At 48.6% G+C, this 19,635-nt stretch overlaps 1 protein-coding gene and 1 long non-coding RNA gene across 3 annotated transcripts; one reads left to right on the top strand and one right to left on the bottom strand.

Annotated features, from left to right (window-relative positions):
- Positions 1-6,235: 6,235 nt before the first annotated feature.
- Positions 6,236-8,062, bottom strand: LOC140849953 (uncharacterized). Of its 2 annotated transcripts, none has more exons than XR_012132418.1 (2): positions 7,941-8,062; positions 6,236-7,343 (listed from the first exon to the last, which is right to left on the bottom strand). It is a non-coding gene; the product is annotated as an uncharacterized lncRNA (long non-coding RNA). The 2 variants fall into 2 exon arrangements; XR_012132417.1 differs by having other exon boundaries at positions 6,236-7,430; positions 7,941-8,044.
- A 250-nt stretch (positions 8,063-8,312) lies between these two features.
- IGFBP3 (insulin like growth factor binding protein 3) lies at positions 8,313-15,613 on the top strand. Its single transcript, XM_037003155.2, has 5 exons — positions 8,313-8,846; positions 11,870-12,096; positions 12,331-12,450; positions 13,326-13,463; positions 14,301-15,613. The coding sequence occupies exons 1-4, from the start codon at positions 8,438-8,440 to the stop codon at positions 13,449-13,451; spliced, it is 882 nt and encodes a 293-aa protein (XP_036859050.1). The 5' UTR covers positions 8,313-8,437; the 3' UTR covers positions 13,452-13,463; positions 14,301-15,613.
- Positions 15,614-19,635: the final 4,022 nt, after the last annotated feature.

Genomic DNA, 19,635 nt, shown 5'->3' with positions numbered 1-19,635 from the left:
CCACAAGCAAGTGGTACCCAGTCCTGGACACATCTTATCCCAGCCAGCCTGAGACTCTCCTCCCTCATGGCCCATGGGTGCATATACCTAGGATTTGAATTTTTATGTCACTTTTGTATTGTTTCTAGTGTGGAGTTTTAGTAGACTAACCCCTGTGTGACGGCCTAAAGAAGCAAAGCAAAGCAGAACTGAGGTAAGAACCACTGGCCACAAACAGTGACATAGAACACGTGGTTGATAACCAGGCTACTGTCCTGCTGAAACACACACACAGAGCATCAACATTCTCTGAGGGCTCAAAATAAGACCCTGCACCCAGAGTCTGAAGGGCACGACATTCCCCATGGGGAAGGCACAGTAGAAAAACCTGGAGAGCATAGGCAGTTCTCAAGAGAGAAAGACAGCTGATGAAGGCCGCCCTGCAGACAACCGGGGCGCAAAATCCATCAGACTTGAAGTTGCTCCTGCAGCTGTGAGACAGTGAGGCCAAAGGAGAAGTTCAAAGTGAAGGTAAATGCTGTGTTTCCCAACAGAGAAAGGATAGGTAAAAAATAAAAATGAAAAAAATGAAAATTTTACAAAAGAGAAGCAACATATGAATAAAAATTCACTAGCCCAACTCAATAACAAAAATGGAAAGCATGAGGAAAGAGGAAACTTGGAAATAAATTAATGCAAAGTATCCAATCCCAAAAAGCCATGCACACCAAGCATGCTCTTTCTTCAGGAGGCTGTCATCACACAATCAAATCTCAAGCTGATGTCATTTTGTTTTTTGAGGCAAACTATCTATATGTAAATAGCTTATCTTTTATAAAAACTCTTCACCACAAAGTGTATCTTATACAAAATGGACACAACTACTCACCACAGTTCACCCTTCATAGAGAATCAATAAATTTTTGGGGGAACACAGTAATGAATTTAAAAGTTTAATTCCTGGTGACAGAAAATGGCTTGAATGAATTCCATATCTGGGATCATCCTTTGAAAACAGATGTTCCCATACTTTGCAAAAAAGAATGCCTTTATTGTCTAATTTCAAATTCTTCTAAATGAAGAATTACTTAATTCCTAAGCAAAGAGGACCAGTTAAAGAAAATAAAGGGACAGAAAAAGACATAGCATGCAAACAATAATCCAAAGAAACTGGGGTGTTTAAATTAATATTGAATAAGTATATTTCAGAGGACAGAAAATTAACAAGACAAGGAGAAACACTGCATCATGATAATTTACCCAGACACAGAAAGAGAGCTCACTTAAATGTGTAGGCTGAACGCAGCTCAAACACAGGAAGCAGACCAATCACACCGAAAGGAGGCTGACTTTTAGAGCTTATATTCTAGGCGCCCACAGCAACTTGTTTCAATTCCTGGTGCCGCCCCTTCTCTGGGGAAAACCACTCCTGGTTAAGGGCTCTGACTGCCTGATGCCTGCACCTGTTGCTGAATGTAGTGGGAGAACAGGACACAGTCATGCCAATTAGTCTTATTTTAAATTCCTGACATTCCAGTGGGTGCTCCGTGCAGCCAGCCACCCTGCTGTTCACTTTCCCAGCCCACCCCCCCTCCCTTCGTGTCTCACCTCACACACATTTTTGTTTTTCTCCTTCCTCACTGATCATTCAGCCTTTTTCTAAAAGAGTAAGTAGTTCCTCCTTTTTTTCCTCTGACCTCTAAAGTCTCAGGCTTGCTGTCGATCCTCTGTTCATCAGGCCCCTACTCATTGCTTTGGTAATGCATACAATCTCATTGTTTCCATTACAAAATATATTCATTTCTTAAGGCTGCCTAACAAAATACCACAAAAGGGGTGGCTTAAAATGACATGGGATTTAGGACCTGCTCTAAACCTGTAGGACTGCCTCTAAACTCAAAACTTATTACAGCTACAAGACCGATGTAAAATTCAGCTCACATTCTGAGGTATACTTGAACTGAATTTTGGGAGACACTCTTAAACCCAGTACAGTTCACCTTCTGACCTCCAAAATTTGACTTCTGCCACACACAGAAAATACATTCACCTCATCTCAACTCTTCCATCCCAGAATTAACTCTAAATCCAAAATCTCGTTTAAACATGATCAACTCAGAAAGTTCCAAATCTCCTTCATCTAATTGTTTAAATGGCCCAGTTGTGATGATATGGGTATGACCTACACTGGGGCAAAGCTCCTATCCACATGGAGACCTTTTGTAGAAATTTCATCTGTTTCCAAAATGCAGTGGTGGGACAGGCAAAGGAGAGGCATTCCCACTCCAAAAGGGAGAAATTGAGAGGAATAAAAAGGCATGGATTCCAAGCAAGCAAGTCCACAGCCCAGTAGGGTGAATTCCATCAGGTTTCTGTTGGGCCTACAGAGAAAAACAAAACAGAACAAACCAAAACTGCCTATAAAGACAACTTCAGGCACAAATGGCTTCATTGGTAAATTCTACCAAATACATAAGGAAGAAATAATACCAGTTCTATACAAATTCTTCCAGAAATAAAATATTATGAGAATAAAAAACTACAGATCAGTATCCATTATAACACAGATACAAAAATTCTGAAAAACATTTTAAGCAAACCAAGTTCAGCACTGCATAAAAATAATAATACATCATAACCAAGGGGAAGGGAGACTATTCCAGGAATGCAAGACTGGCTTAACATTTGAAAAACATTCTGTGTAATTCACCAAATTAATAAGCCTAGAAAAAAAAGGCTATATGGTCATCCTAATAGGTACGGTAAAGGCATTGGACAAAAGCCACCAACATTCACTCCTTATAAAATGATAAAAATTTTCCCTCTACAAATGGAAAGAGGGAAGAATTTTCTCATCCTGAACAGAGAAAATCAAAACAGAACAAACCAAAAATTTCCTATAAAGAGAACTTCAGGAACTGATGGCTTCACTGGTAAATTCTACCAAATATATATAGAGGAAATAATCCTAGATCTATACAAACTCTTCCAGAAATAAGGTATTATAAGAATAAAAAACAACCCCAAAGATCAGTATCCTTCATTAACACTTCTCATTCTGATAAATGTCATCCATGAAAAGCCTAAGCTAATATCATACTTGATTGTAAAAGTCTGAATGCTTTTCCCCCAAAAGTAGAAACAAAACAAGGATGTCCACTTTTACCATTTCAATTAAGCATCATACTAGGAGTTTTAGCCAGCGTATAAGGCAAGAAAAACAAAAAAGGCATGCAGATTGGAAAGGAAGAAGTAAGGTGTCCAATTCATAGGTGACATAATACACAATAGAACTGTAGAACTAATTGAGATTTTCATGTTTGCAGGGTACAAAACCAATATATCAAAAGTAATTGTATACTAGCAATGAAAACTCAGAAATTTAAATCTTAAAAAGTACCATATACAATAGCATCAAAAGTATGAAATACTTAGGAGTATGTCTGACAAAACACCTGCAAGACTTACACACTGAGAACTACAAAACTTTGCTACAGAAATTAAAGAATGCCTGAATAAATGGATACTTACATTGTGTTCATGAGTCTGATGAGCTGGTATTGTTAAGAAGTCAATTCTTCTCAAATTATCTCTAGAATCAGAGCAGTCCCAGCCAAAATCCTGGTAGATTTTTTTTTTAAATAGAAGTTAAAAAATTTGTCCTAAAATTCATGTGAAATTTCAAAGATTTAAAAGAGCCAAAATAATTTTTTAAAAGAACAAATATGGAGGACAAGCACTATCTGACTTTAAAATTTATTGTAGAGCTAAGTTATGAAAACAGAGTGATATTGGCATAAAGATGGATAAATATAGATGGCATAATAAAGAGATCAATGGAACAGAGAGATAACCCAGAAATATACCCACACACATATAGACAACTGATTTTAACAAAGACACAAAGACAATTTGGTGGAAAAGGATAATCTTTTCAGAAAATAGTGCTGAAAACTGGATATCCACATAGCTTCAATACATACGTCACACCATATTTGAAAATTAACTCAAAATGGATGATAGGCCTAAATGGTAAAAGCTAAAACCATAAACCTTTTGGAAAAAAACATAGGCTAAACTCTTTATAACCTTAGGTTAGACAGAGATTTCTCAATGCAACAATGTAATTTCTCCCATTATAAAAATAGAATTCATAAGAGAAGAAAGATAAGCTGTGCTTCATCATAATTTAAACCTTCACTCCACAAAAAACACTGTTAAAAATTGAAATGACCCTCCATAGATTGGGAGAAAATACTTGCAAATCACCTATCTAGTAAAGAAGGCCTTGTATCTAAAATGTGTAAAGAATTCTCAAAACTCAATTTAAAAAAGCCCGATTTTTCAAATGGGCAAAAATTTGAACAGACATTTCAATACAGAAGATACCCAGATGACAGATTAGAACCTCACAAATGCTCACTAGTCCTGAGTCATTAGAGCTATGCACATTAAGACCAAAATGAGATATTGCTACCTACCTAATAGAGTGGCTAAAGTTAAAAAGACTGCCCATACCAAGTGTTGATAGAAACATGGGGCAACTGGAACTCTCATGCATTGCTGGTGGGAATGTTTAGAAACATTCTGGGAAACTGATAGCCTGTCCATTTCCTAAAACATCAAGCATATATATGAATGTCTGGACATATTATATGATACATAACATATATCATATGTAATATATATAATATGATTATATGTCCTACAATGCAGACATTTCACTACTAGATGTTTACCCAGGAGAGCTGGAAGCACACATCCCTACAAAGATTGTACAAGAATGTCCATAGCAGCTTTGTGTTTAATAGGCCAAAAAATGGGAACCACCCAAATATACATCAACAGGTTAACAGATAAACCAAGGTTGCATGCACACAGTGAGAGTCAGTCAACAAAATGGAGTGAACAATTTGTACGTGCCTCAACAGAGATAAATCTCAAAATAATTATGCTGAGAAAAAGAAACCAGATGAAAAAGGATACATACTATCTGAGTCTGTTTATAAAGAATTCCAGAAAATACAAGCTACTCTAGAATGACAGGAAGTGCTTGAGATGTGAATGGGGAATGGAAGGTTCAAGATCATCTAGGGCAAGAGGGCACATTTGGGAGTGATGGAATGTTCAGTATAGTGACATGATGGTGATGCTATGGGTATATACCTCTGTCAAAACGTAATCAAGTACTGCAGAACTGTGTAGTCCATGGTATGTCAATTATGCCACAATTTTTAAAAATCTATTTGCATCAGGATCTGAGATAGGAACAGGATTTACCTCTGTGTAGATGGCAAGGACAGCCTATGTCCTGTAAATTATTGACTATGTGGGCATGGCTGTGGGTGGCCACGTGGAGAGGAGTGCAGTTTTGAGAGGAAAGGCATGGACAGGGAACACTTGTGCTGAACAGAAACCTGCTTCCCCTTGGGTCCCGGGAAGGCTGGTCTTCTGTTCAGAATGCACTGAAGCCTTTCATGCACCTCCAAGCTGTCAGGCCAAGCAGGATGGCACTAACACTGAAGTCCCCGGCTCCAGGCTATGGATTTCCAGGGCTGCCAGGGCCACTTTCACAACCTACTTTATCAAGTTTCCTGTGCTCCTCTTCCAAACTTCATAATTCTACCTTAGCCTATAAATACGCGCCAATGCAGACACCATCCCCACTGCCCTCCTGGCGCCCCCACCCCATGCCTCCAGACATGCAGAGCTCAGTCCTTTCCCACATTTACCCATCCTCCCTACCTCCTCCCTCAAGTGGGCTCAACTCAAATGCCACCACCTCTGTATAGCTTTTCTGACCACACAGGCAGGGTCTGCCAGTTCCTCCCTAGGGACACAAATGCACTCAGTAAACCCCTCTGCTTCCCCTCTGGTCAGGAGAGGCTGGTGCCATGTGGTTAGGATCAGACCCCTGCAATCATGAATCATAAACAGGCCAACTGAATTGTATAAGTGAAAAGGGATGGATTCTGTCCCCTGTTATTCAGATGGGTGTATGCGCTTTACAATTAAACAACTGTATGCCAAGTACCTTCAACAGGCAAAACAAAGCATCTTTCCCAATAACCACTCTAGTTCATATTAATAACCACAAAGGCCAGACTGATCAAAAGTCTGACAAAATTAACCAGCATGCCACAAAATTAAGTTTTATCCCAAAGTCCACCCTGCTACAATTACATTGCAGAGACAGGGAAGGGGGAGCTTTCCCAGAAGTTTTGTCAAATAAAAATGACTAAGTATTGAAACACAATTCTCCCCACGTCACTGCAGTAGATTTATTTCGCTGTTGCACGATTTCAAGAAAAAGGCGATGACAGCGTACACAGAACGTTGTCAAGGAACATCACTGAGTTACAATGTAACGCACTTTTTGGGGTCCCGGCGCCCCCTAGGGACTCTGCGCGGAACGCGCGAGCACAGCTGGCAGGTCAGCAGAGCCCAGGACGCCCGGGCGTCCGCGCCCACCCCTCAAAGGATAACACTGTGACAAAGTGCCACATTGCCACCCTGTCCCGTGTCACACAGCAGCCGGCTCCGCATAACATGGTATTGGACAGAAGGCGGACCTGCAACCTCAAGCAAGCATCCTTGGATACAGAACCCGGCTCGATTTCAGAACTGAGGTTCTGTGGTTATTTCAGGAACAAAATGTAACCCTGAGGGCCTTGGGTTCTTCCTTTGGTTTTCCAATGAAATCGGAGACCCTGCCCGTGGCCGTCAAAGCAGGCACCACGCAGCTACTAGGCGGGAGGAGGAAGGGAGAGGGGCCGCGAGGCGCACTGAGTTCACAGGGCGTCTCCGCAGCTTGCTCAGGCGGGCGCCAGTAGAACCCGAGGCGCTGCGCCTTTTCGGGGCCCGGGACGCCGCCCCTCTTTTGTCGTTGGCCTCTTCTCCTTTGAGGAATCTCTATGTGACTATTATTTTATTTTATGGTTTGATATGAGTGAATCGGCAAGGTATGTACACACACATCACACACGGTAGGTGTGTGGATGTCAAGTTCACCCCAACTGCCTAGTAGGATGGCCAGCGTGCCGAGAGCAGCGCAAGGGGGTCCTGTTTGCTATTCCTACCGCAAACTGCAAAAGCCCCCTCCAAGTACCTGTCCACCTCGTAGGACAAGTACCCATGCTCAACTGTGCCCAGGAAATTCCCCTCCTGCGGAGTGTTGCCAGTTCCCACTGCTGATCCACAAACGCTTCGTAGAAGAGCCTTGGAAAGTGCAATTGTCGATTCAATCCTGGACCACTAGCGTCCCCTGTTGGTCACCCAGAGAAGGAGCGTGCATCACCGTTGAAACTCCAGGCGACTGATTCACTGCAACCTCAACGGCGCAATCGCGTCCTCGGAATTCCACCCTAGTGCAAAATGTTTAGATTGCGCAGATGAGCTACAATCTCCACTTCAACGCACCGGAGAGAACTTAGTTTAGGGACACAAAACGGCTGAAAAAAAATGATAGAGGAAATCACCAATTTTAGGGACTATTCGGTTATTAATTATTCTTCCCCAGGGCCCGCTTCATTGTTTTTATTATCCTTTTGTTGTGGATTTAAACTCTATTCGAAAACATAACCTGGGAGTATGGCTAAAACAAATCTTTGACAAGCCCTGCTAATGCGCCCGTCGGCGCCCATGGCCAACTGGGCACTTGCGGTGAAGTGGCCAGTGTGAGTCTCCACTTTTTTCAGAGGTGAAATTGAAAAGGGCGTCGGCCACCAGCACACCTGCGGGTGCGCATTGGTAGGTCCCGGGGGGTCGGGGCTGCGAGCGGCCCATTGGCTGCAAATAACCCTAAATCCGGCTCCCCAAGACCCGACGCAAATCTGGTATTCTCGTTCAGAAATTCCCCTACCCGAAAAATTGAATTTTGCAAAGCTTTGCAAAGTACACATGGGTTAAGGAGCGGCGCACGCCAGTCTCCCGGCCACTAGCTCGCCGTGGGAAGACCTCACCCGGAGGCGCTGAGGGAGAAGAGCCGCGGCGGTAGCCAGCGCGCCCATGACGTCGAGATGGCCCATGCTCCTCAGTGGCCTGAGGCGCGGGGGGTTGGAGGGCCGCAGGGCCGCCAGGTTCCCGGGACAGAGGTGTGCAGCGGGGGCGCCGGGCGTGCACGAGGGGAGCAGGTGCCCGGGCGGCCGCGCGCTGCGCGCTCCCGGCCACCGACTGGCCGCCCAGGCAAAGGCGCGGGCCCTGAGCCTACTCTGAGCCGGCCCGCCCCCACTCCTCCCTCCATCCTCCACCTCCCCCCGGCGCGCCGTTCCGGGGCGTGTCCTCGGCCAGCGGCTTCTATATAGCGGACGGCGCTCTCGGGCAACACAGATAAGAGCGCGGCGGCGCGGCGCTGAGAACTGGCCGCTGCCTGCTCCGCTGCCGCAGCCTCGCGCCCCGCAGTGCCGCCTAGTCCCCGCGTACCCCGGCCGGCCGAGCAGCGGACCCCGCGGCAGGGGCCATGCAGCGGGCGCGTCCCGCGCTCTGGGCTGCGGCGCTGACAGCGCTGGCGCTGCTCCGTGGGCCGCCGGCGGCTCGGGCTGGCGCGGGTGCGGTGGGCGCGGGCCCAGTGGTGCGCTGCGAGCCGTGCGACTCGCGCGCGCTGGCCCAGTGCGCGCCGCCGCCGGCCGCGGCCGCGTGCTCCGAGTTAGTGCGCGAGCCGGGGTGCGGCTGCTGCCTGACGTGCGCGCTGCGCGAGGGCCAGCCTTGCGGGGTCTACACAGAGCGCTGCGGTGCCGGCCTCCGCTGCCAGCCGCCGTCCGGCGAGCTGCGCCCGTTGCAAGCGCTGCTGGACGGCCGCGGGCTCTGCGCCAACGCCAGCGCCTCCGGCCGCCTGCGCGCCTACCTGCTGCCCGCGCCGTCCGCGCCAGGTGAGCCGCCTGCGCCAGGTGCGCCTCTGCAGCGCCAGGCCCGGGGCTGGGGCGGTGCCGTTGCCAGGACTCCTCTATTGTCCCCGCCCTTAGGGTTGGACGTCGCCCCTGAGGGATCCTCCACCGCTGGTCTTCGTGCGCTTGGTCCTCTGAACGCAGTTCCTGTAATTGCCAAGGGCTTTCGCCTAAATAGGGTCAAAGATTTCCGGGGAAGGGCGGGTGCGGATTCCGAGGTGGATGGGCAGTAGAACAATGCTGGGCCGAGCACAGGTTCCGCGTCCTCCATGCCAGCACCGCGCCGGATCTCGGGAACGCGGGCGTGGACCGTGTGGCACGCCTCAGGAACGTGACTGCCGTTTCCCACAGACCAGGGGCGAGTGTGGTCGTGCCAATGCTGGGCGAGCCTGGGACGCAGGGAGGCGGCCAGGGCTGATTCCGAGCGGGAAAGACGGGCAGGCCCGTTGTAGGCGATGGTACTTGTCTTTAAAAGTACTAATTTTTGCACAGACTTAGATTTGCAAAGTCACGTCCCCCAACCAGCTAGGTGGGAGTCGGGTATTGGTATCTTTTGTGGTTGACTACCTGACGTTAATAAAGAAGTGGCTCTCCAAGGCCCCCCAGAATCAGGGAGGAGCGTGGGGGCCGAACCCCGTTTGCCATTTCCTGCATTGTCCTCGTGCACCCCTCCGGTCCCTGTGCCTGGGTGGCCGTGGCCCTCAGATTAAAGGTGCCAGGGCTGTGGGGAGTGTGGACCCAAGGAGTCCAGTGACAGCAAAGGCCCCACTCTTGTCCCATCCCTTGCTGTGGAATGGGACAGCCTGCCACTTAATACGTAGTGGAAGAAATGGGGTCCAGTTCAGGAAGCCCTCAAGGGACAGGAGCTAACATTTGGCAGTTACTCCACTGGCCCAGCCACTTATCAGGCCAGTGGCTCTGGGAAGGACTTAACATTTCTCTTAGAAAAGACGTTTGCATGGAGTTGGCAGCAGTTCCTCTAAATTTCAAGCCGGCTTCGCCAGCCTCATAGAGTTCCGTGAGTGCAGTTCCCGCAGAGCAGAAGACAGAGAATTCAGACCCGCCTCCCGCCACCCTGCAGGATAGAGTGCAGTGGGCAAGCCGCTGCCTAAGGCTGGCAGGAGGAGGTCCCTTTATCATTTCCAACCCTGCCGACCTCCACTCCGGGGTCAGCCTTACTAGACTGCTCTATTTATCTCAGAGAAACACCATTAGAGGACTGATAGAAAGGCACAATTCCAGTTGCCTGAAACACTGTTTATACTAGTGGATAGTCAAATTCACTAGATGTGTTTGTTTCTCGGGGTGAGGTTATGTCGTTTACCGGGTGTACTTTATTCTTCTAGTGTGTTTTTGGATATTCAAAAAGCAATGTAGAAGTTCTCATAGACATTGCCATTTTTAGTTAGACTTTAATGGATGGTATGATTACTGCCATTGTAGCTCCATTGTATAGGTTAACGTGGTGCATTACAAATTCATGAAAAGATCTAAATGACTTATAAAATTCATGGAGGGGTGAATTTAAATGACAGTCGAAAGTTAAAATTCTCAGTTGCTTCAATGGAAAGGTTTTCTCTTCATGCTTAAATCAGCAGAATAAGAAAGAAACCAAGCAAGTTTAAAATTATCCCGTTTAAAATTATCCCCACTTCTTGGGAAAGAAATGCAAATGTGCTTATTTACATATCCTTAGCATTTCCTTTGCCCCAGTACTTCCCTGAAAAAGAAAAAAAACTAGATGAAAGGAAATTGAAAGCAAATTCTACCAATTAAGAACCTACTGTCTGGCACCTGGCTAGTCAAATCTGCTTCCCCAGACACCAGACCCCTGGGGACTCGGCTACTCCTCCACCTTTTCATTTCCTGGGAGAGGAAATCAAGGCCCTATAGGAGAGGGACTTTTCCCCAGCACCCTGTGAGCGCACCTGCCTTCTGTGCTTCCAGGAGAGCCAGCACCTGCCCAGAGGCACTGGGTCTCCCAGTCCAGCTCAGCATTCTCCCAACAAGGCATGCGCTCGTCAGAGCCCAGTCAGACGCCTTGGCGGGCTTCCCAGCAGCAGGCAAACTGCCCCTGTCTTTACGGGGCTGCTGGAGGTAGGGAACCTACAGGTGGAATAGGACTCTGGAGCCCCCAAGTAGTATATTGAGGACCTGGTGGCACCAGGTGCTGCTCCTTGAGTGGAGTAATCCACCAGTTACCTGACTGTAGACCCACCCAGCCAGGGGGAAGGGGTCCCCAGCAGCCCCACATTTAGTCAGTGCCCTTAAAATCCCAGTGACACTGTGGATACTCCAGCATCCCCATCAGGTGTCAGTCTCTTCATTTAGCACATTGATTTAGAGGGGTCTACAGAAGCGCCTTCCTTCTCAGAGTGAATGCTCTGGCAGAGGAGCCTCTCACTGGGCTGAGTGCTGGTGCTGTCTGCATCTGTAGGCTCCTGTGCATGGCAGGGAGGGGTGCCAGGATGTACAGGGCCTGTACAGCTCCTCTAGGTGTTCAGACCCTATACATGGACAGCACGACCCATAGTAGCTGGGACATGCAGCAGGTTTGGGGAGGAATGCACTCTCACTGCCAGATGCAGCCACCACCCAAAGGCATCCCACGGGCGGGTGGGCCAGGGTGCATGCTTATCCCCGAGCCCCATGTGCACCCGCTCTCCAGAGGCCCTGGGGCTCCATGTGCCTGCACAGCCCTGGCTGGGTCTGCCCCTGCCAGGGAGGTTGGCTGGTCTGAAGGTTAAGGCTGCGGAATAATCACTTCTACTCCACCTTCTTGTTGAAGGTCAGATTCCAGTTTAGAAACAGGGCTTCTTAAGGTTAAGCTACTTTGGCTACTCTATTTTGGAACAACACTTTATCCAGGTGTTTTCTGAGGGTATTTGGAATTGTTGGGTAACATTTCTTCTTCAGGGTGACTTGGTCACAGTACTAAGGTCTTGAGAAGCCTGTTGTTTAATTAAGCATAAAGAGCATCTTGCTTTGTCCCCCTTATGGTATTTAAGGAAACGGCAGTGAGTCGGAGGAAGACCACAGCCCTGGGAGCGTGGAAAACCAGGCCCTCCCTGGCACTCACAGGACGCCCGACCCCAAATTCCACCCACTGCATGCCAAGATGGATGTTATCAGGAAGGGGCATGCCAAGGACAGCCAGCGCTACAAGGTCGAGTACGAGTCTCAGAGCACGGACACCCAGAACTTCTCCTCCGAGTCCAAGCGGGAGACTGAATATGTGAGCGCCTGTTGCCTCTGGGTGGGTGGTGGGGCCACCAGCCCGGTATCCCAGGGCCCTTTTTATGAGGAGCCCTGGTGGTAAATCAGCAATACAGCTGTGCAGCTGCAAGTCCTCTTTACATGGTATAGATGGTGACCCTCCCCTAAGTCAGGCAAAAGAGTGGTGCAGCAGGCCGTGGCTGCCTGGGGTTTTGTAAGCGCATGTACCCAAGTAACCCGCTGCTGATCTCAGGGGCCCTGCCGCCGGGAAATGGAAGACACACTGAACCAACTCAAGTTCCTGGACATGCTCAGCCCCAGGGGCATCCACATCCCCAACTGCGACAAGAAGGGTTTCTACAAGAAGAAGCAGGTGAGCAGCCCCTCAGCCGCCCCCACACTGCTGACTCGACTCACCTCTCACTTGCCACCCTGCATTCTGGCCACAGCCAAGACCACGGGGGCTGCAGCACAGACCCTCACCCCTGCTGCCTTTCCACCATCCACTTCTCCCTCTGACCCTCCAAGCTGCCCCCAGCGGCCAGGAGCCCTTGACTGGCACTTGTGTTAGCTTGGCATTATTAAGTGAAGTTTTGAGTAACTAGTGTGGATCATTTCCATGATGCATGACCATGACATTGGTGACAGCTCTGAGACCCCACACTGATCCCTTTCACACTGTGCCACACTGTGCTTCCTGACAGGGACCCAACCCTGTGGTAAGGGTGCCTTGCAGATTACTATTAACCAGGCAACATTTCAGCCTGCTTGGCTTCCACTTGGCAGCCTCTCACAGGGTCAAGACAGAGCCCCCGAGGTGGCCCCCCAGGTGTCTGTGGGTGTGACATGGTTCAAGGGCCATCTTCTTTGGTAACCAGTGGTCTCCTTGGCCTCTTCATCACACCTGTTTCCTATCAGCCATTATTCCACAACATTTATTCCATTCATATATCCTTTTCCCATGTTTCTCTCAGTCACATACCAGTAAACTCACCATGAGAGCTTTCCTATATATGGCTCTGAAGGACAGGCATCACCTGCACAGGGCACATGGGACATGCCTGCAGAGCCAGCAGGCTCCTGTATCTACCAGAGACCCCAATGTGGCTTTGACCAGGATTCTCCCGTAGCAGAGGCTGTGCTGGACAGTGGCCTTGAATGCCCTACCCTTGGTTGGCCTTGGCACCTGCCCTGTGGTCAGGACCCCACAGTGGGGCCCCAGATTCACTGTGTCTGCTCTGCCCACAGTGCCGCCCCTCCAAAGGCAGGAAGCGGGGCTTCTGCTGGTGCGTGGACAAGTACGGGCAGCCCCTCCCGGGCTTCGATGGGAAGGGCAAAGTCGACGTGCACTGCTACAGCATGGAGAGCAAGTAAACTGCCCACCACGTAAGGCCCCAAGACGGCACCCGGCCCTGGGCTTTCCCTCCTGGAATGGTGGGGGATCTGTGGGTGAAGGACTGCCTAGGGGCTGGCCCCCAGGAGCTGCCCTGGCTGAGGACAAACACAACCCAGGCCCTCCCCCAAAGAAAGCTTGGGGGTCCCCAACCCAGCTGAACCAGTGCAGTGAAAGAGGTTGTGGCCACGTTGTCTCAAGATACTTGGCTTTGCTTCAGAGAGCTTAGAACATGTGAACATTCACACACATGCAGCATAGGGACCCTCAAATTTAGGCTTTTTCCCTGTAAGTCTGCTGGTTTGTTGATCTTCACAGTTAAACTTTTAATCCAAAAAGACTTGTTAAAGGAACATGATTCTACATGAAAGATGTGGCTGTTTTTTTCTGTAAAATATATTGCAGATATTCTGATAGTTTGATTAATATAACTTCAGTAAAGTTTATTTAAATCTAAAACAACATTGATTTCTAAACCACCATTTGAAGAGTGCCATCATATTCAATATACCTTTTTCTTTGAATAAATGAGAGCTCTATCAAGAAATACATTTCCTTTCATCTCCTTGCAACAAATTAAGCAAAGAGAAGAAATTTTCATTTTTACTTACAAGTTTTGTTCCCTTGTAAGTTGGGAATGAGTAATTCTAATTTTAGGGTGACTAACAGTAAGCACTGAGAGCATCTCACTGATCTTTGTTTTTGTTAAGAAGTATAGGGCGGCCCCTCCCCCAGCCCCACTACCATTGCCTGGGCATGGGGTCTGATGGAGGAGAGTCCTTTGATCTGGGGGCGTTATTTCAATATATTTCTTTCTCTGCTTTTTTCAGTTAACGTTGAGCTCAAATACGCCTTATTTTGCACAAAAGACTGCCAAGGAAATGATCAGCAGCTGGCTACAGCCTCAATTTATATTTCTTTTTGTGGTGAATTGATTTTTTTCTTAAACCAAAACTTAGAAAGAAATGTTTGAAATTCTGAGGTTTCTTCTAAATGGTGCACCTGAGCATCTTTCCACTTTCCACTGAACCGTGAAACGCAGTTTGATTTTTCTTGTCGCTTCCTATAAAAATACTTGTCAACTCCAGCACAGCACAGCTGGACCTCATGCTGTCCTGGAATCTCGCTGCATTGGACCCTGGGCATCTGGCCTTGGCGACCAGGCTTTGTCCTCCTCTGTGAAGGCCTCACCGGCTTGTAGAAAGCAGGAAACACCTGTATCTGGGATCTAGACACACCACCTGGAGCTCACATCTGGGGGCAAGGGCCTGGGACCCCTGACAGGCATTTTGTGTCTTCAAGGGACTGTAATGTGGAGATTCAGAGAATAAGGCAGAGTCTTACTAGTTATAAAACAAAAATGACCAAGAATGTTCTAGGGAACTTGGAGAACCTGTTGTAGCAGGCGTTTCTGACCCTCCTGCATCGCCAGGCAGTAGGGCCTGGCAGGCCAGTGAGCAGCCTTTTCTGGTGACCCCCAGGGAGGGAGGTGGGAAGGGATAGCACCTCATTTCCAGGAGCATCAGAATTAATGGCAGGATTTGTGTCCTATGTTGACCAGTTCAAGCTCCAATCTGTTTTTGAGGATAAGCTCCTAAAAGGCAAAGGAGGCTTATTTTCACCCCTCGTGTCTGTCCTGTTGGCACAATGTTTAAAAAATGATAATTGTATCTGACGAGGAAAGAGGAATGGTTTCTTGAGGAGCCCACATGGGATCCTGGGAGCACACAGAGTCGCCCCTACTTTTCTTCCTGATTCACCTATTTACACAGATAATACATTTTTCATCAACTGTTACCATTGTATGTGTCACAGTCCCAATGCAATAGGACCTGTACTAGAGGATGTTAGCAAGGTTGCTGAGGGTCAGCATGGCCAGGGGCTTGCACACCAGCCTGCTGTGTCCCCCCTGGGGCCAGCTCTCCAGGTCTGGGGGTGGCGGCAGGGACCCTAGGAGCCTCCAGGTTGGATGCACATCGCACTCAGCCCTCCTTGAGAACACAAAGGGTCTCCAGACATTCTGCCTACCTATTAGCTTTTCTTTATTTTTTTAATTAAGTTTTTGGGAAAAAAAAAAGGTATTTTTGGAAAGTTTGTCTTGCAATGTATTTATAAATAGTAAATAAAGTTTTTACCATAAAGAGCTGCCCTTCCCCGTGTTGCTGACTGGCTCTAGGTTTTTTGTTACTGATGAAACCCAGAGGGGGCAAGGGTGGGTGTTCTGACTGTGGAGAAGCTTTCATCCCCCACCTCTGGCCAAAACAAAGCACTTGCTAGACAGTCCCAGATGCCTTGCTGCCCCCCATGGAGGGCTGGGTCCCTCCTGCAGTGAACCTCCTGTCTGGGAAGATGTTCCTGTCACAGGACTGTGTCACCATTCAGCCCATGCTATGTTTAGGTTTTGTCCCCTGCTGCCTACCCATCACCACTCAGAGCAGCCTCACAGCTGAGCAGGGCAAGTCACAGAACCCCGACCCTTTCCTGCAGCCATTCCACCCTACTGCTTGGAGAAGGGGTGTGGACAAGGCAGGAGGGGGACACTAGGTGTGGTCCCCCTACACAGCCTTGGGACAGCTGCCCCTTGTCACAGCCACTCAGGCAAAGATCTGAGCTTGTGACTTACAGCATCAAACCCCATGTCAACGAGCCATACATTTAGAGCCATAGCTGCCCCATTAATAAAATGTTTATAAGGTTCCATCATACCAGAGGTATGTGTGCCAAACAGCATTGTAGGTGTGCAGAGACTAGAGTGTAGGGGCTGTCATGTCACTGGACCCAGGGCAAAGGGGCAGGTCCTATGGGGTGCCTGGGAGGGAGGCAGCAAGCAGAGCAAGCTGGTGGGCTGTGACAGGCACCAGCAGGCTGTAGGTGTCAGGGCTCAAGGCACCTGAGTGGCTGCCAGGGCCTGGGAATCCCGCACAGGGCTGGGCAGGCTGTGGAGCAGCTTTGGGCCATATGTGCCAGTTCCATCAGGCCCCAGGTTTGCCTTCCTAGTGGTCTGAATCTTGTGCCCTGGGTCACCTCCAGCCTCTGCCAAGTTCACACCTTCGACTGACTATCCTAAACACTCTCCTGTTAAGCCCAGTAAGCTCCACCAGGCTCCTCAGTTCTCACCACCCCTTCCTCCTCTTCTGGCCTTCCAGTTGGACCCTAGAAGCAACTCTGCCTCCCAGGCTTCAGCTTCCACCACCCCCATCCACATGTCCCCAACCACCCCCTCAAACCCAAGCAAACCAGCACATGAGGGCATGAGATTCGCTGGCCTCAGCATGGCCCACCATGCTCCAACCAGCAGATGAATGAGCTGAAGACCGACAAGCACCGACATAGCAAGGGCATCCTAAGGGGCTTCTGTTCCGTGGCAACCTGTGCAGATGTTTCCTCTCAGTCAGACTCTTGGAACCCACCTTTCCTCCCCAGAGGATTGTGTATCTGCATGGTATGTTCTAGGATGGGACCCGCATACAGTGGGAAAGCCATGCAGAATCACTGCTCTTGTTGAGAAAGATGACAAGGTTATCAAGTGGGGTGTACAGTGGCAGGGACACATGCTGCCCAAAGAAACAAGATCACAGACCACCAAGGGTGCTTGTTGCCCATTTCCTCTCCTTTTTTTTAACTTGGAAAAGATGGTCAAGGATGGCCTCTCAGAGGAGGTGGCTTTCTATTACAGACCCAGGGAGCAGGCCAGCTGACCCCAAGGGGAGCCCTCCAAAGGCAGGTACATGGCCACCATCCCAGGAGGTGGGATTGGTGACCAGAGAGGAGTCGGGCCAGCACCCAGGGAGCCCAAATCCCACACCAAGTCCATGCAGGCTGAGACAGCTGAAGGGAGGTATGATTCCCATTTGTCCGACACCAAATGAAATGGTGTATTTTCTCCCTACATATATGAACCATAATAATATTATACACAGCAGTAATAGTAGTATAACTCCATTTCGGTTACTGGACTTGATTACAATATGTGTAAGTATGTGGGAGAGGTTCTTCCCACTCACTAACACCCAGCAATTCTGGAACACTAGCAGGGTGTCAGAACTCAACTCAATTCTGACACTACCTGCCTGAGAACTCCACTCAATTCTGATGCTATCTGCCTACAGACAACATCAGATTCCCAGGTTAAGGACTCTGTCCTACAAGACTTCCCTCCACCCCTCACTCCAGATGCTGGTGGTAGGCTGCAGGAAGCTACCTGTGCTTCAGACCTACAGGCTACGTATTGGAGGTTCCATGACTGCCCCCTGAGGTTCAATGAATTTGCTAGAGCTTCTCGCAGAACTCAGGAAAACATTTACGTTTACCAGTTTAATGAATGATACTGTAAAGGATGCGAGTAAACAGCCAGATGAAGAGAAACATAAGGCAAGGTCCCAAATAAAGGAGCTTCTGTCCTCGTGGAGCCTGGAGCCTGCCTTGGTGGCACATGGAGGTGTTCTGGTTTCCCAAGCACAGAAGAGCTCTCTGATCAAGAAGCAAGATCCAGCTGAGCAGAGCAGGGAGAGCAAAGCAGAGAGATAGCAAACAGCCCTTCTTAGGGGTTTTCATGAGGGTTTCATAGCATTGTCATGACTGACCAAATTATTGACAGTAAGCTGATTCAGTCTCCAGCCCCTGCCCTTGGGTCAGGGTCCAAAAGTCTCATTAATATGATAAAACATCCATTTCGCTCTGCAGTGCTTTCAGGAACTGCAGGTGGAGACCAAATATACCTGGGAAATATGTATGTATTTCTTGTGACTCCATTTTATCACAGGAGGTGATGTAGCTAAGCTATGCCAGGCACTCAGTTGCTTTATGGGGGCCAGGACTGGAAAGCCTAGGGCCAAGACAGGATGCATGGACCCGCACTGCCGAAAGAGGCTGAGATGTGGTGCAATTGGAGCATGTTGTGAAGACGGCCCACAATATTTGGGGACAGATCCAATGTGGCAGTGCAAAGATGGAGGTCGGACATCAAGAAGGGCAAGTCTGAGCACCTCAACACAGTTCCACTGAAGAAGCAACACGGAAGGTAAGGACCTCTGGACAGTGAAGTTTGGGACACTATTCAACATGTCATGAAGACACAACAGGCGCCACCCTCCATGCAGCCATGAGGAGTCCTACAGAGAACTTCTAGGTCATTGGAAACCATGGGGAACCCCTGAAGATAGCAGCCAGATGCTATTTTAGATGGGCATGTGCACAAGGCACCCTTTCAGAGAAGGAGGTGTGGCAGCATGAACCCATGCTGTCCCTCTGTCTCCACCCTGTCCCTCTGTAGCTTACAAACAGTTGGTTCCTGCCCCCACACTGCATGTACATCTGGCCCAGGTATCCTGAAGCAGCAACTCCAGGTAGGGCAGTGATGAGCTGGCCAGTTCATATTCTCCCTTGGATGCATCCCTCTTCCCCTGCAGGGTGCCTGTTGGGGGGTGTCTCCTTCCAGAGCACCTCTCCCTGGGTGAGGGCTGGGGACAAAATGACCAGCTTTGGACCTCAGGTGTTAGGCGCTATCCTCTCAGGACTCAGCCCCCACCTGCACCCCTGCCTAAGAGCTTTGGGTGCACACAGGCCTACACATCACCTGAGAGTGGCCAGTACTGAGGCGACATGAGCTCACAAGTTGGGAGACCTTTGAGGAACCCAGTGACATAAAAATATGGTAAATTTACATGGAAACATACTACAACTGTCTGTCCAGGCAAAATAAGCAGGCTTGAGGGGGTGAGGGAAGGTCTTATATCATAAAGCAAGAACAAAAAACACAAAGGAACAAATGGGGTAATTGGTGTGAAATATCTAATAGTTGAAACATAAAATAAAATACATGGAATGAGCACTGGGGTGCGTACAGCTAGAGGACAGTTTGGAGAAGCAGGGGAGCAAGGCCAAGAGCTCTCTCTGAAAGAGACTAGCCAGGGACGTGGTGGGTGGGGGCAGCATGCCACATCAGGTCACACAAGTCAAGTCCTGGAAAGTAAAGAAATAAGAGATACATTTCACAGTTTAAAGAAAAACAAAAGACTCTAGATTGATTGGCTCCACAGAATGTAAAAGGGGACATAGTTTAAAAACGTTTGTGGATAAATTAGGGTGAAATCTTAAAATATCAAAACTTTAAGGGAGAAAGAGCAAGTCAAAGAGAAACAAATGTCCAGGTGACACAATGTTTTT

This window comes from Manis javanica, chromosome 6, assembly GCF_040802235.1.
Source record: "Manis javanica isolate MJ-LG chromosome 6, MJ_LKY, whole genome shotgun sequence".
Lineage (NCBI taxonomy): Eukaryota > Metazoa > Chordata > Mammalia > Pholidota > Manidae > Manis > Manis javanica.
This window is presented reverse-complemented; position numbering and strand designations above follow the sequence as displayed.

Excerpts from the sequence above, each read along its gene's own strand:
- IGFBP3 (XM_037003155.2), top strand. The coding sequence starts at position 8,438 with ATGCAGCGGGCGCGTCCCGCGCTCTGGGCTGCGGCGCTGACAGCGCTG. Across the intron at positions 8,847-11,869 it reads GCCCGCGCCGTCCGCGCCAG|GAAACGGCAGTGAGTCGGAG; the intron begins GTGAGCCGCCTG and ends ATGGTATTTAAG. Across the intron at positions 12,451-13,325 it reads GTTTCTACAAGAAGAAGCAG|TGCCGCCCCTCCAAAGGCAG; the intron begins GTGAGCAGCCCC and ends CTCTGCCCACAG.